Source organism: Anas acuta, chromosome W (genome assembly GCF_963932015.1).
Source record: "Anas acuta chromosome W, bAnaAcu1.1, whole genome shotgun sequence".
Taxonomy (NCBI): domain Eukaryota; kingdom Metazoa; phylum Chordata; class Aves; order Anseriformes; family Anatidae; genus Anas; species Anas acuta.
The window spans coordinates 27,579,790-27,592,143 of record NC_089016.1 but is presented as its reverse complement, the minus strand read 5'-3'; the positions used below and the strand labels follow the sequence as shown (position 1 = coordinate 27,592,143).

At 44.7% G+C, this 12,354-nt stretch overlaps 2 protein-coding genes across 4 annotated transcripts in view; one reads left to right on the top strand and one right to left on the bottom strand.

Annotated features, from left to right (window-relative positions):
- Nucleotides 1-12,354, top strand: part of DYM (dymeclin) — a 432,971-nt gene that overhangs the window by 378,004 nt on the left and 42,613 nt on the right. The gene's annotated exons all lie outside the window — the stretch shown is intronic.
- Nucleotides 1-12,354, bottom strand: part of LOC137846698 (rapamycin-insensitive companion of mTOR-like) — a 223,762-nt gene that overhangs the window by 176,606 nt on the left and 34,802 nt on the right. For 2 of the 3 annotated variants that reach the window (XM_068664770.1, XM_068664772.1), the window contains exon 4: nucleotides 1,883-1,947. The exons of the other annotated variant lie outside the window; for it this stretch is intronic. In XM_068664770.1, the coding sequence (XP_068520871.1) occupies nucleotides 1,883-1,947 (65 nt within the window). The remainder of the gene's footprint in view (nucleotides 1-1,882; nucleotides 1,948-12,354) is intronic. 3 annotated transcript variants of the gene reach the window in all.

Below are 12,354 nucleotides of genomic sequence, written 5' to 3'. Positions count from 1 at the left end.
CAAAAATTTCAAGTAAAATTTGTGTAAAGTAATTAGATTTTCTAAGCTTGCTTTCCTAAATCAGAAGATTAAATTGAAAGAACAGAAAATCATATTAAATAATAGAACTTATTTTTTTCTACCAGCAATACTGAGCCTCAGGACCAATTCACCAATATCTGTGCAAAAAATACAGGACTTCTGGAAACAGGCATGTAGTAACTTTTGACTGTCAGAAATGGAGACAAAATAAAGGAAACTTCAATTTCATAGAATCATAGAATATCCCGAGTTGGAAGGGACCCATAAGGATCATCGAGTCCAAATCCTGGCTCCACAACGGTCTACCCAAAAATTCAGACCATGTGTTTGAGAGCATAGTCCAAACACTTCTTAAATTCTGACAGGCTTGGTGCAGTGACTACTTCCCTGGGGAGCCTGTTCCAGTGTGCGACCACTCTCAGTGAAGAACCTTTTCCTGATATCCAACCTGAACCTCCCCTGTTGCAGCTTGATTCCATTCCCTCGGGTCCTACCGCTCATCACCAGAGAAAATAGATTGGCACCTGCCCCTCCACTTCCCCTCGCAAGGAAGCTGTAGACCGTGATGAGGTCTCCTCCCAACCTCCTCTTCTCAAGGCTGAACAGGCCAAGTGACCTCAGTCGCTCCTCGTATGTCTTCCCCTCTAGGTCCTTCATCATCTTTGTAGCCCTTCTCTGGACACTCTCCAATAGTTTCACGTCCTTTTTGTACTGTGGTGCCCAGAACTGCACACAGTACTCGAGGTGAGGCTGCACCAGCGCAGAGTAGAGCGGAACAATCACTTCCCTCGACTGACTAGCCATGCCGTGCTTGATGCATCCCAGGGTACGGTTGGCCCTCCCGGCTGCCTGGGCACACTGCTGGCTCATATTCATCTTCCTGTCAACCACAACCCCCAGATCCCTCTCTGTGGGGCTACTCTCCAGCATCTTGTTGCCCAGTCTGTATGTATAGTCAGGGTTGCACCTTCCCAGGTGCAGGACCCAGCACTTGCTCTTATTAAACTTCATGTGGTTGGTGATCGCCCAGCTCTCCAATCTGTCCAGATCTCTCTGCAAGGCCTTTCCACCCTCATCAGAGTCAACAACTCCTCACAGTTTAGTGTCATCAGCAAATTTACTCAAAACACCTCCTAGTCCTACATCCAAATCGTTTATGAAAACACTGAAGAGGACTGGCCCTAAAATGGAGCCTTGGGGGACCCCACTGGTGACTGGCCACCAGCCTGATGTAGCTCTATTTACTATAACCCTTTGAGCCCTGCCTGTCAGCCAATTGTTCACCCATTGTATGATGTTTTTATGTAGCTGTACACTGGACATTTTGTCCAGTATTATCCTATGAGAAACTGTATCGAAAGCTTTACTGAAATCCAAAAAGATTACATCAACTGGCTTCCCCTGATCGACTAGATGGGTGATTTGAAAATATAAACAGTGTTTTAATTTTAGCAGCAAGGAAAGTGGCACTACAAAGTATATGTATAAACATAACAAATGAACATAAGTTCATCTTTAAATCTTAGTTCTACGTTAAGAGAATGTTCCAAATTCTTTAAGAGCACATTTTTTGTACAAGTCCTTTCTGCAAGTACTGAGATATTTAGAGGTATTTTTACATTTCTGAGAAAATATAATGAAGAAATCCACACTAACTTGGAGTTTTTACCCCCTTTCGATGAAAGTGTATAATGTATTCCTGATTTTATTCATTAAAATATTAGTAAGGTATACATTTGCATTATGACATTTTAAACACATTGCAACTACAAAATACTAGTTCCAAAAGTACAAATAAAGTTGATTTAATTGCACCTAGAACAATGAAAGTACCGTAGTATTAATGTTCCTTACTACTTACCATATTATGATGCTGTCATACGTAAAACCTAGGATTTCTTCAGAATGGCCAGTATTACAAAGAAGCTGAAAATTTAAAAAAAAATAAGAAAATAACAGCATCTATTACTTATAACTCTTTAAAAATGACTATTTAAAACAAGATACTTGGTAATGCTTTCAAAGTAACACAAGGAATTTCATTCATTGAAAGGGGAAGTGTGCGAACTTCAGACTTTCCTGAAAATGTTTGCTGCTGGTATTCCATTCTCATATACACCAGACACACAAGCCTTTGGCCTCTCTTAGTAGAGAAAAGCTTACACAACTGTTTAAGCTGCCTAGTGACTGATTTTTCAAGTCTATTTTCAAAAGCTATACTTCAGATTGCTCTTCTTGCTGCCTTTAGGATCTTGTTGGAAGAAGCACTAGTTGGGCAACCAGTACCTGAGCAGAGATGAAAAAGACTCAAGTCAATGCATGTAAAATATGTGCATTCAAAAAGACAGCTTGTGTAAAAGTTTTGAAGCAAAGGTCCACTAGTGGTCCACTGTCACGTTTTACCACGACAGCTGAGGCACAGAAAAAAATGAGAAGGAATTGCAAATGGTAAGTGACCCATGGCTGACATTCAGCCTGACCTGCCATTGATTCAATGGGATTTGTGTTTTTATTGTACCACAGAAAATCAGTGCAAAGGTTGAATTTACACCCATAAACTGTAGCAACTTCTGAACATTTCAGCCTCATCTGTCAGTTTTGAGCACAAGACTGAAGACTTACAAGTACAGTTTTTAAGTCCAAAACCAATCTCAAAAAGAACAGTCTATTGCATGCAAATGTTTTAATCTCTTAAGAAAAGGAAAATAGAATCTTCTTTAAGAAGAGCTAATGCTGTTCTCTTTTGCAAGAATGCCAAAGAAGTTCCTAGTCGTCTCATTTACTATCCCCACCTAAAATAATAAATACTTTATTATTAGGTCCAAATCCCAGAGAACTTTTTCAAGCACTTCCAAAAACTCAAGTGACTTATACTGACTGCAATAGATTTGCCCTTTTTCCTCTTCTTTCGAAAGAGGTGTGCATTCAATTCTAAGCCAATGCAGAATTAGCAGTTTATCCTCAGTGAGGATAAGCTCAGCAGGTGTACAACTAGTGAATACCACTGTTCTGAAATTATTTAAATATATCAAACACTATACCCATTTATTATTAAACCCATTTTATTAGCATGATGTTTCAAATTCAAACTATATTTAGGTTTATGTTCAACAAGTACAAATTATTCCAAGGATCACGTTACATTTTAAGAAATTATTTTTTAAACTGCGAGAAAAACACACAGTGATAATGCTGAAATCCAAAGTTGTTAGTGAGATAAATTATTTGAGCCCAAATATGGAGTTGATCTAAGTCAATTTAATAATTTCTTTGAAATATTTTGGATTTTCCATTTTTCTTACCAGTGGCTATAAGCAAATATGACTACAAAACATAAGGAAATATTATACAATATTTCCCCATAAATTTCAATTTTAAGTGATAATAAAACTAGGCAATCACATGCATTAACTGATTATGACAACATGTCGAATCCTACTATCAATCTATTTTTACAACATGTTGTTGCACTGCCTAAGGCCACCACTGCTGCTTTAGCATTTCTATTGACATTTTATGAACTGTTAAATTGGCTGGCATAGTGTAAGCAAAACAGTGTGAGAAGACAGTGAGTAAAAACAGCTCAGTGTTCAGTTTCAGACTAACTGTTCATCAATAGCTGCTTAGGCTCATCATTTATACATCTAAACCTCTCCCCATTATTCTACCCCAGATACAAATGAGAAATCCTAATTTAACATACATCAGACCATCTTCAACAGCCTTTTTCCTACTTAAAAAAGAATTCTGACACATGAAAAAATATTTCTGAGAAAGTAAAAGATAAACAATAAAGGTTTACAAAGTAGCTGCAGTTCAGCAATAGCTGACATCATGTGCAAATATTTCAAGCCCAAAGCAGAAAATCAAGTCTAATATTATATTTTTAAAATATGTAACTGACAAACATTTTTGCATTAACTTAGTTGTACATAGATTAGAGATGTATCCTCTAATTAAGAGATGTTAGAAGACTGTTTACCAAGAACTTGGAAGCTTTTCAGAGCAACTTGCCCCCCCTCCAGTCACCAACATATTGAAGGGGTGAAGAGTAGAGAAGAGCTCATTCAGTTTTGTGAGCAATGGTCTGAAACTCTTTCCTGATATTTGTGTGTATATTTACAGGTGGTAAATGACCACCTAAGTAGAAGTGAACTAAAAATTGAACTAAAAATTAACCCTTACAAACACTCATCCATATACTTTATACTGGGAAGAATTTTTAGCACTGCTTGTCATCATTGCTCAAAATTGATGAAAATCAAAACCTTGCTTTTACAAAATAAATTATAAGCAAATGGAACAATAAGGTAAATTCTGTTTAAGAGAGAAAAAGTTTACACAGGAAAGGAAGTAAGTTGACAATGTCTCCTATCCTTATTCAAGTGACATTCATAACTAGATTCATTTAAAATGTATATTATGCAAAACTCTTACATAAAAACATGCTTATTTTCTCATTTTAGTTTAGCCCTTCCAAGAACATCCAATTTTATTTATTTTCCTTACTGCAATGTTTTTCCACCATTAATTCTTCACTAACTTTGCTAACTCCAACAACACATAAATAGATAAAAACCTCATGTAACTTAAGCAACTTGCTTACTGCACCTATCAGGCGCTCCCACCCCCCCCGCCATGTGTTCAACATGCCAAAGTTATCTCTCTTTTTGTACCTGCTAATGGTTCTGTCCCACTAAGTCCAAAACACTGGCATGAAAATAACTGCACTTAATGCTAATTTTCTAATGGTTTCATGGATCACAGTCTCATAATACATGTATGTCCTTACTGACATGCAGTCTTGTTTAATGTGCAAAGGAAACTATAATTCCAAATGCAGAGATTTTATTCAGAAAGCAGTTGACAAGATGAAACATGGCAAATTACTGGTCCTGATAGAGGACTGTCATTTCAGGTACTCTCATACCTTTCAAAGGGATGAGATTTCTTTTTTTTACTTCCATAAATTAGAACAGGTGCAGCTGCCATGCATACAACAGTAGCCTGTGGATAAAGGTCAGATCCAGAAGTGCCACTACATTTCCCGTATCATCTGGAATACAAGTGCACTTCTGAAGCAAGAATCCCATCATTGCACTTACCACACTTTGTTTTGTTTCAGTGGTCCTGAGATGAAACTAAAGCAGAAGATGTGCGGGTGCAAGACCCTCCGATTAACGGCGTGGGGAAGCAAGTGATCGACTCAATATGAGTGGTAATACAAGCTTGTCGTGGTTCCGCTCGAGTGGGCAGCTGAGCTCCACCACAGCCGCTCTCTCACTCCCCCTCCTCAAAGAGGAATGGGGAGAAAATATGTGAAAGGGGCTCAAGGGTTGAGATAAGGACAAGAAAATCACGCAATAATTAGTGTAACGGGCAAAACAGACTCAGCATAAGAAGATAGTAAGATTTATTGCTCATTACTAACAAGCTAGAGAAGTGAGAAACAAAGGAAAGAAACCAAAAGCACCTTCCCCCCCATCCACCCTCTTCCACCTCCTCCCCCCGAGCGGCGCAGGGGAACGGGGGAATGGGGGTTATGGTCAGTCTACAGCACTTCTTCTCTGCTGTTCCTTCTCGGTCACTCTCGTCCCCTGTGCTGTGGGGTCCCACCCACGGGATGCAGTCCTTGACGAACTGATCCAGCGTGGGCTTCCCACAGGCAGCAGCTCTTCCAGAACTGCTCCAGATATGGGTCCGTACCACGGGGTCCATCCCTCAGGAGAAAACTGCTCCAACGTGGCTCCCCTAAAAGTGCAATTGCTCACCACCCACTGACTGATGCCCAGCCTATCCTCAAGCAGCCGGTCCCCCCACCCCAGTCAGCCCCCCCCATATTAATTGTTCAGCATGACGTCAAATGGTATGGAATACCCTTTTGGTCAGTTTGGGTCAGCTGTCCTGGGTCTGTCCCCTCCCAGCTCCTGCTGCTTTAGTTTCATCTCAGGACCACTAAAAATGGGAAACCTCAAGGTGCTTGCCTTATCTGCCTGACCATATAAATGAAAAGTGAGTGAGCCAGCTCACTGAAGCCAAAGGCATTGTCCTGGTTTCAGCTAGGATACAGTTAATTTTCCTCCTAGTGGCTGGTAGGGTGCTATGTTTTGGATGTAGGATGAGAAGAATGTTGATAACACACTGATGTTTTAATTGTTGCAGAGCAGTGCTTATACTAAGACAAGGACTTTTCAGCTTCTCGCTCTGTCCTGCCAGAGGGCAGACTGGGGGTGCAGCAGGAGCTGTACACATTGTACACATTACATGTACAATTGTACACATTAGTAATAGTGGCATTATCGTTATTATTATTATTATTTTCCTTTCTTTTCTGTCCTAATAAACTGCCTCTATCTCAACCCACAAGTTTTCACTTTAATATTTTTTTTCGATTCTCTCCCCCAAAGTCTGTGCAAAAAGCAGCCTGTATACAAGCGATGGATGAGAGGGATGTGTTGAGGCAGTACTGTCTGCTAGCAGCTGTGCATTTGGGCATTGATGGGGTGGTATCAGACTTCGAAAAAAGAGGTATTATCACTCACATGCATTCCCCTTACAATTCTCCTGTCTGGACAGTGAAAAAGCTGAATGGATGGTGACTTACAATTGAGTATAGGTGACTGAATGCCAACACCACACCTTTTAACTGCTGCTGCGCCAAATATTTCATGATTCTGCTGCAGGAACATGATAAGGCTAAATTTACTTTTCCTTGAAAAGGGATACAGTTTACCTTTAATAGGCTGTCTCAAGGAAATCAACACTGCCCTACTGTTGCTCACAATGCCTTGGCAAAGGTTTTAGCAGAAATCCCCAGCCCACCAGGCATTGTAGTATATCAGTACGTCAATGACATAGCAATAGGAGGGAAAAATGCAGAGGGAGTCAGACATGCCATGAAAGCTGCATGAGAAAAAATGATAGCTTTGGAATTAGACATTCCTCTATCAAAATGTCAGGTGGTTGTGCAAGAGGTTAAGTTCCTGGGAGTCTGGTAGATTAAAGGAGACACTTATATTCCTCCATACACCTTGGAGAAAATAGATAGTGACCCCCCGCATTGCTACATCGTCTGTCAAGAAAGACAGAAGGGTTATTGTCATGGGGGACTCCCTTTTGAAAGGGACAGAGGGCCCAATATGCCGACCGGACCCAACCCACAGGGAAGTCTGTTGTCTCCCCTGGGCTTGGGTGAGAGACTTCGCTAAGAAAGTCAAGCACCTGGTATGGCCCACCGACTACTACCCGCTACTGGTCTTTCAGGCTGGTAATGACAAGGTAGGAACAAGAAGTCCGAGAGCGATCAAAAGTGACTTTAGGGCTTTGGGGTGACTACTTAAAGGATCAGGGGCACAGGTTGTGTTTGCCTCTGTCCTTCCGATAGGGGGGATTGATGCTGACAAGCAGGCTCACCACAATAACACGTGGCTTTGGGACTGGTGCAACCGGCAGAACTTCAGGTTTTTTGATCATGGGAAGGTCTACGTGACGCCAGGCCTGCTGTCACCAGATGGGATGCGCCTCTCTCAGAGAGGGGTAAGGATTTTGACTCAGGAGCTGGCAGGGCTGATAGATAGGGCTTTAAACTAGAGTCGAAGGCGGAAGGGGATAAAACCAGGCATGCCAGTAATGAGCTAAGGGATGGTGCGCTAGAATCAGAGGGACTGTGTGCCAGAGGAGTCCTTCGGTTGGCTCCACAAGGTGCTGTGCGTAGGGAAGTGCATTTGAAGTGCTTCTACACAAATGCTCGCAGTATGAGGAATAAAATGGACAAACTAGAAGTCTTGGCCCAGTTCCACAGCTACGACATCAACAGCATAAGCAAAACTTGGTGGGATGAGTCCTGTGGCTGGTGTGCTACAATAGATGGCTACAGGCTCTTTAGGAGGGACAGGCAGGGTAGGCGAGGTGGCGATGAATGCGAAGCATGGGCTGGACTGCATGGAACTTCAAGTTGGGGATGGCAAAGTTGAGAGCCTCTGGGTAAGGATTAAGGGATGAATAAATAAAGAGGATGTCGTAGTGGGATTCTCTTACTGACCACCCGGCCAGGACGACAACGCCGATGAATTATTGTTGAAGAATGGCTCAAAGAGCAAGGGCACGGGTCCCTAGAGGAATTGTACAAGCAAGGCAAAGAAAATGCAGAGTTTATAGCCATGGAGTAGGCCGGATGAGAAGCATTCTTGTGAAAATAAGCAAGGAGCAGTCTGTCCTTGAGAGAGAGAGAAACAGGTAGATCTGAGGCCTGGGAAGATGAGGGAGTAGCTTATGCGCTGTAACTGCAAGTAGAAGGAACAGTATTTTTTGCAACACTTTTAGGCTTAGCCAATAGGATAGTGACCAGTAGGCATAATTATTGCTGTGTGTATAAATATATGGATATCTGCACAATAAAGTTGAAGCTTGGATTACCACTCATACTGAGTCGATCACTTGCTTCCCAGCGCCGAAATCGGAGGGTCTCGCACACGACAAATTATTTTTTGCAGAACTACAAGATACCTCGAGATCAACTCCCCTTGTCCTTATGGGGGATTTCAACTTGCCAGACAGAAACTAGGATCACCACACGGCTGACACGAGCAAGTCCAGGAGGTTTCTAAAGCACCTAGATGATAACTTCTTTGTGCAGGTGCTAATAGAGCCAACTAAGAAGGGTGCCCTCCTAGATCTGTTGCTGGAGAACAGAGAGTGTCTTGTGGGAGACGTGGCAATTGGTGGCCGTCTCGGTCATAGTGACCATGAAGTGGTTGAGTTTAGAATTTATGGTGACAGAAGGAAAACTGCCACTAAAACTTCAGCAATGGATATGGTGAAAGCAGACTTGGGAATCTGGAGGGGTCCCAGTAGACTGGAAGCTGGCAAATGTTGTGCCAATTTTCAAGAAGGGTAAGAAAGAAGACCCTAGCAATTACAGGCCTGTCAGTCTCACGTCAGTGCCTGGTAAAATTATGGAGAAGATGATTCTTGAAGTTATTGAAGCACACCTGGGGGACAATGCAGTCATTGGTCCCAGCCAACATGGGTTCATGAGGGGTAGGTCCTGCCTAACAAATTTGATTTCCTTTTATGATAAGATCACCCATCTAGTTGACCAAGGGAAACCAGCTGATGTGATCTTTTTGAACTTCAGCAAGGCTTTTGACACGGCTTCCCATAGGATCCTACTGGACAAAATGTCCAGGGTACAACTTAACAAAAACATCATCCGATGGGTGAGCAATTGGCAGGGCTCAAAGGGTTGTGGTAAATGGGGCCACATCTGGCTAGCAGATGGTCACTAGTGGGGTCCCCCAAGGCTCCATTTTAGGGCCAGTCCTCTTCAATGTTTTTATAAATGATTTGGATGTAGGACTGACTGTAGGACTGTAGGTGTTCTGAGCAAATTTGCTGACGACACCAAACTTGGAGGAGTTGTGGACTCGGATGAGGGTGGAAAGGCCTTGCAGAGAGATCTAGACAGATTGGAGAGCTGGGCGATCACCAACCGCATGAAGTTTAACAAAAGCAAGTGCCGGGTCCTGTACCTGGGACGGGGCAACTCTGGCTATACGTACAGACTGGGTGATGAGACGCTGGAGAGCAGCCCCACAGAGAGGGATCTGGGGGTTGTGGTTGACAGGAAGATGAATATGAGCCAGCAGTGCGCCCAGGCAGCCAGGAGGGCCAACCGTACCCTGGGATACATCAAGCACGGCATGGCTAGTCGGTCGAGGGAGGTGATTGTCCCGCTCTACTCTGCGCTGGTGCGGCCTTACCTCGAGTACCGTGTGCACTTCTGTGCACCACAGTACGAAAAGGACATTAAACTGTTGGAGAGTGTCCAGAGGAGGGCGACGAAGATGGTGAAGGGCCTAGAGGGGAAGACGTAGGAGGAGCAGCTGAGGTCACTGGGCCTGTTCAGCCTGGAGAAGAGGAGGCTGAGGGGAGACCTCATCGCGGTCTACAACTTCCTCGCAAGGGGGAGTGGAGAGGCAGGTGACCTATTCTCCATAAATACCAGTGATAGGACCCTCGGAAATGGTGTCAAGCTGAGGTAGGGGAAATTTAGGCTGGACATCAGGAAGAGGTCCTTCACCACGAGGGTGGTTGCACATTGGAACAGGCTCCCCAGCGACATAGTCACTGCACCAAGCCTGTCTGAATTTAAAAAGTGATTGGACTGTGCACTTAGTCACATGGCCTAAACTTTTGGGTAGACCTGTGCAGTGCCAGGAGTTGGACATGATGATCCTTATGGTTCCCTTCCAACTCGGGATATTCTATGATTCTGTGATTCTATGATTCTACCTGAGTGTTCCCTAGGCTTCCAACATTAGATGCTATCACAATGGGGGAACCTGGTGTGCTGACTCTAAGTAACAGTACAGAGCATAGAGTGGAGTGGAGACACCACGGCTAGGCTCTGTGACGAGGTGGGGACTCGATTGTCCTTGTGCACACTGAGACTGATAAGCCACACTTTTGCTATCCCGAGCCAAGGACTTGTCATGTTTTGACAAATGCTGTACCCTAGTGTACTTTTTGCTCATTATAATATCATTATAATACCAAAACACACCTCCATCCCAAAAGCTACCCGCCTCCAAGGTGCGACCACCCCTCCCTGAGCATGCACTCTGAATTTCTCAGAACCCTTTACTTTAAACGGAGACGGGAGAACTTTTCACCAATCGTAACTAAGATATGCTTTACTAGAGTAACTCAAGCGCCACCTAAAAGATAGAAAATAATATAAATTAAAAAAAAAATATAAAAAATTAAAATAAATATAAATAATATTATAGACAATAATATAATTACCGAGGCGATCGGCCCCGGGGCAGACCCGTTCTGCAGCGGAGCGGGGGATCGGGACAGGCAGGGCTTTTTTTTCCGGCATTGAGCCCACTTGAGGGAGCCGCCAGGACACGGCAGTCCTTGCGAGGGAGGCTGGCGAGGCGTAGGCGGAGCCAGCAGCGCCCCCTCCCTGGCCCTTCAAAAGCTGCCCCTAGGGAGCGCAGCGACAGATGACACCAAGTTAGGTGCGTGTGTCGATCTGCTCGAGGGTAGGAAGGCTCTGCAGGAGGATCTGGATAGGCTGCACTGATGGGCTGAGGTCAACTGCATGAAGTTCAACAAGGCCAAGTGCCGGGTCCTGCACCTGGGGCGCAATAACCCTAAGCAGAGCTACAGGCTGGGAGATGAGTGGTTGGAGAGCTGCCAGGCAGAGAAGGACCTGGGAGTGATGGTGGACAGTCAGCTGAATATGAGCCAGCAGTGTGCTCAGGTGGCCAAGAAGGCCAAAGGCATCCTGGCTTGTATCAGAAACAGTGTGGCCAGCAGGGCTAGGGAGGTGATCGTCCCCCTGTACTCGGCTCTGGTGAGGCCGCACCTCGAGTACTGTGTTCAGTTTTGGGCCCCTCGCTACAAGAAGGACATCGAGGTGCTTGAGCGGGTCCAGAGAAGGGCGACGAAGCTGGTGAGGGGCCTGGAGAACAAGTCCTACGAGGAGCGGCTGAGGGAGCTGGGCTTGTTCAGCCTGGAGAAGAGGAGGCTCAGGGGCGACCTTATCGCTCTCTACAGATACCTTAAAGGAGGCTGTAGTGAGGTGGGGGTTGGTCTGTTCTCTCACGTGCCTGGTGACAGGACGAGGGGGAATGGGCTTAAGTTGCGTCAGGGGAGTTTTAGATTGGCTGTTAGGAAGAACTTATTTACTGGGAGGGTTGTTAGGCATTGGAATGGGCTGCCCAGGAAAGTGGTGGAGTCACCATCCCTGGAAGTCTTTAAAAGATGTTTAGATGTAGAGCTTAGGGATATGGTTTAGTGGGGACTGTTAGTGTTAGGTTAGAGGTTGGACTTGATGATCTTGAGGTCTCTTCCAACCTAGAAATTCTGTGATTCTGTGTGATTCTGTGACCAGGACGGGCAAACAGGGCGTGGCGCGTCAGAACGCCGGGGCGCGGCAGTTAGCGCAGGAAGGGCGAGCAGGAAGGGCAGAGCTCCCCCCCCCCCCCCCCTCCCGCCGATACTAACACCTCCTTAAGGACAGCCCTTAGCTAGGTGATAATGGTCTCCACCAGGCACGGTGTGCTCTCCAGGAAGTCGGTACATACCCAGACCGACTACCCGTTAAAAAATGCAGCAGTTCAGGTCTCTGGATGCAGGGAGTGTCTGAGCCTTTTGCTGCCATCTGTGGGAGGCAGAGAGACTGTGTGTGTGAGGTGCAAGCAGGTGGATGACCTGGTCCGCCTGGTGGCAGAACTCAAGGAGGAGGTGGAGAGGTTGAGGGCTATCAGGGAGTGTGAGCGGGAGATAGACTGGTGGAGCTACTCCCTGCAGGGCCTGAAG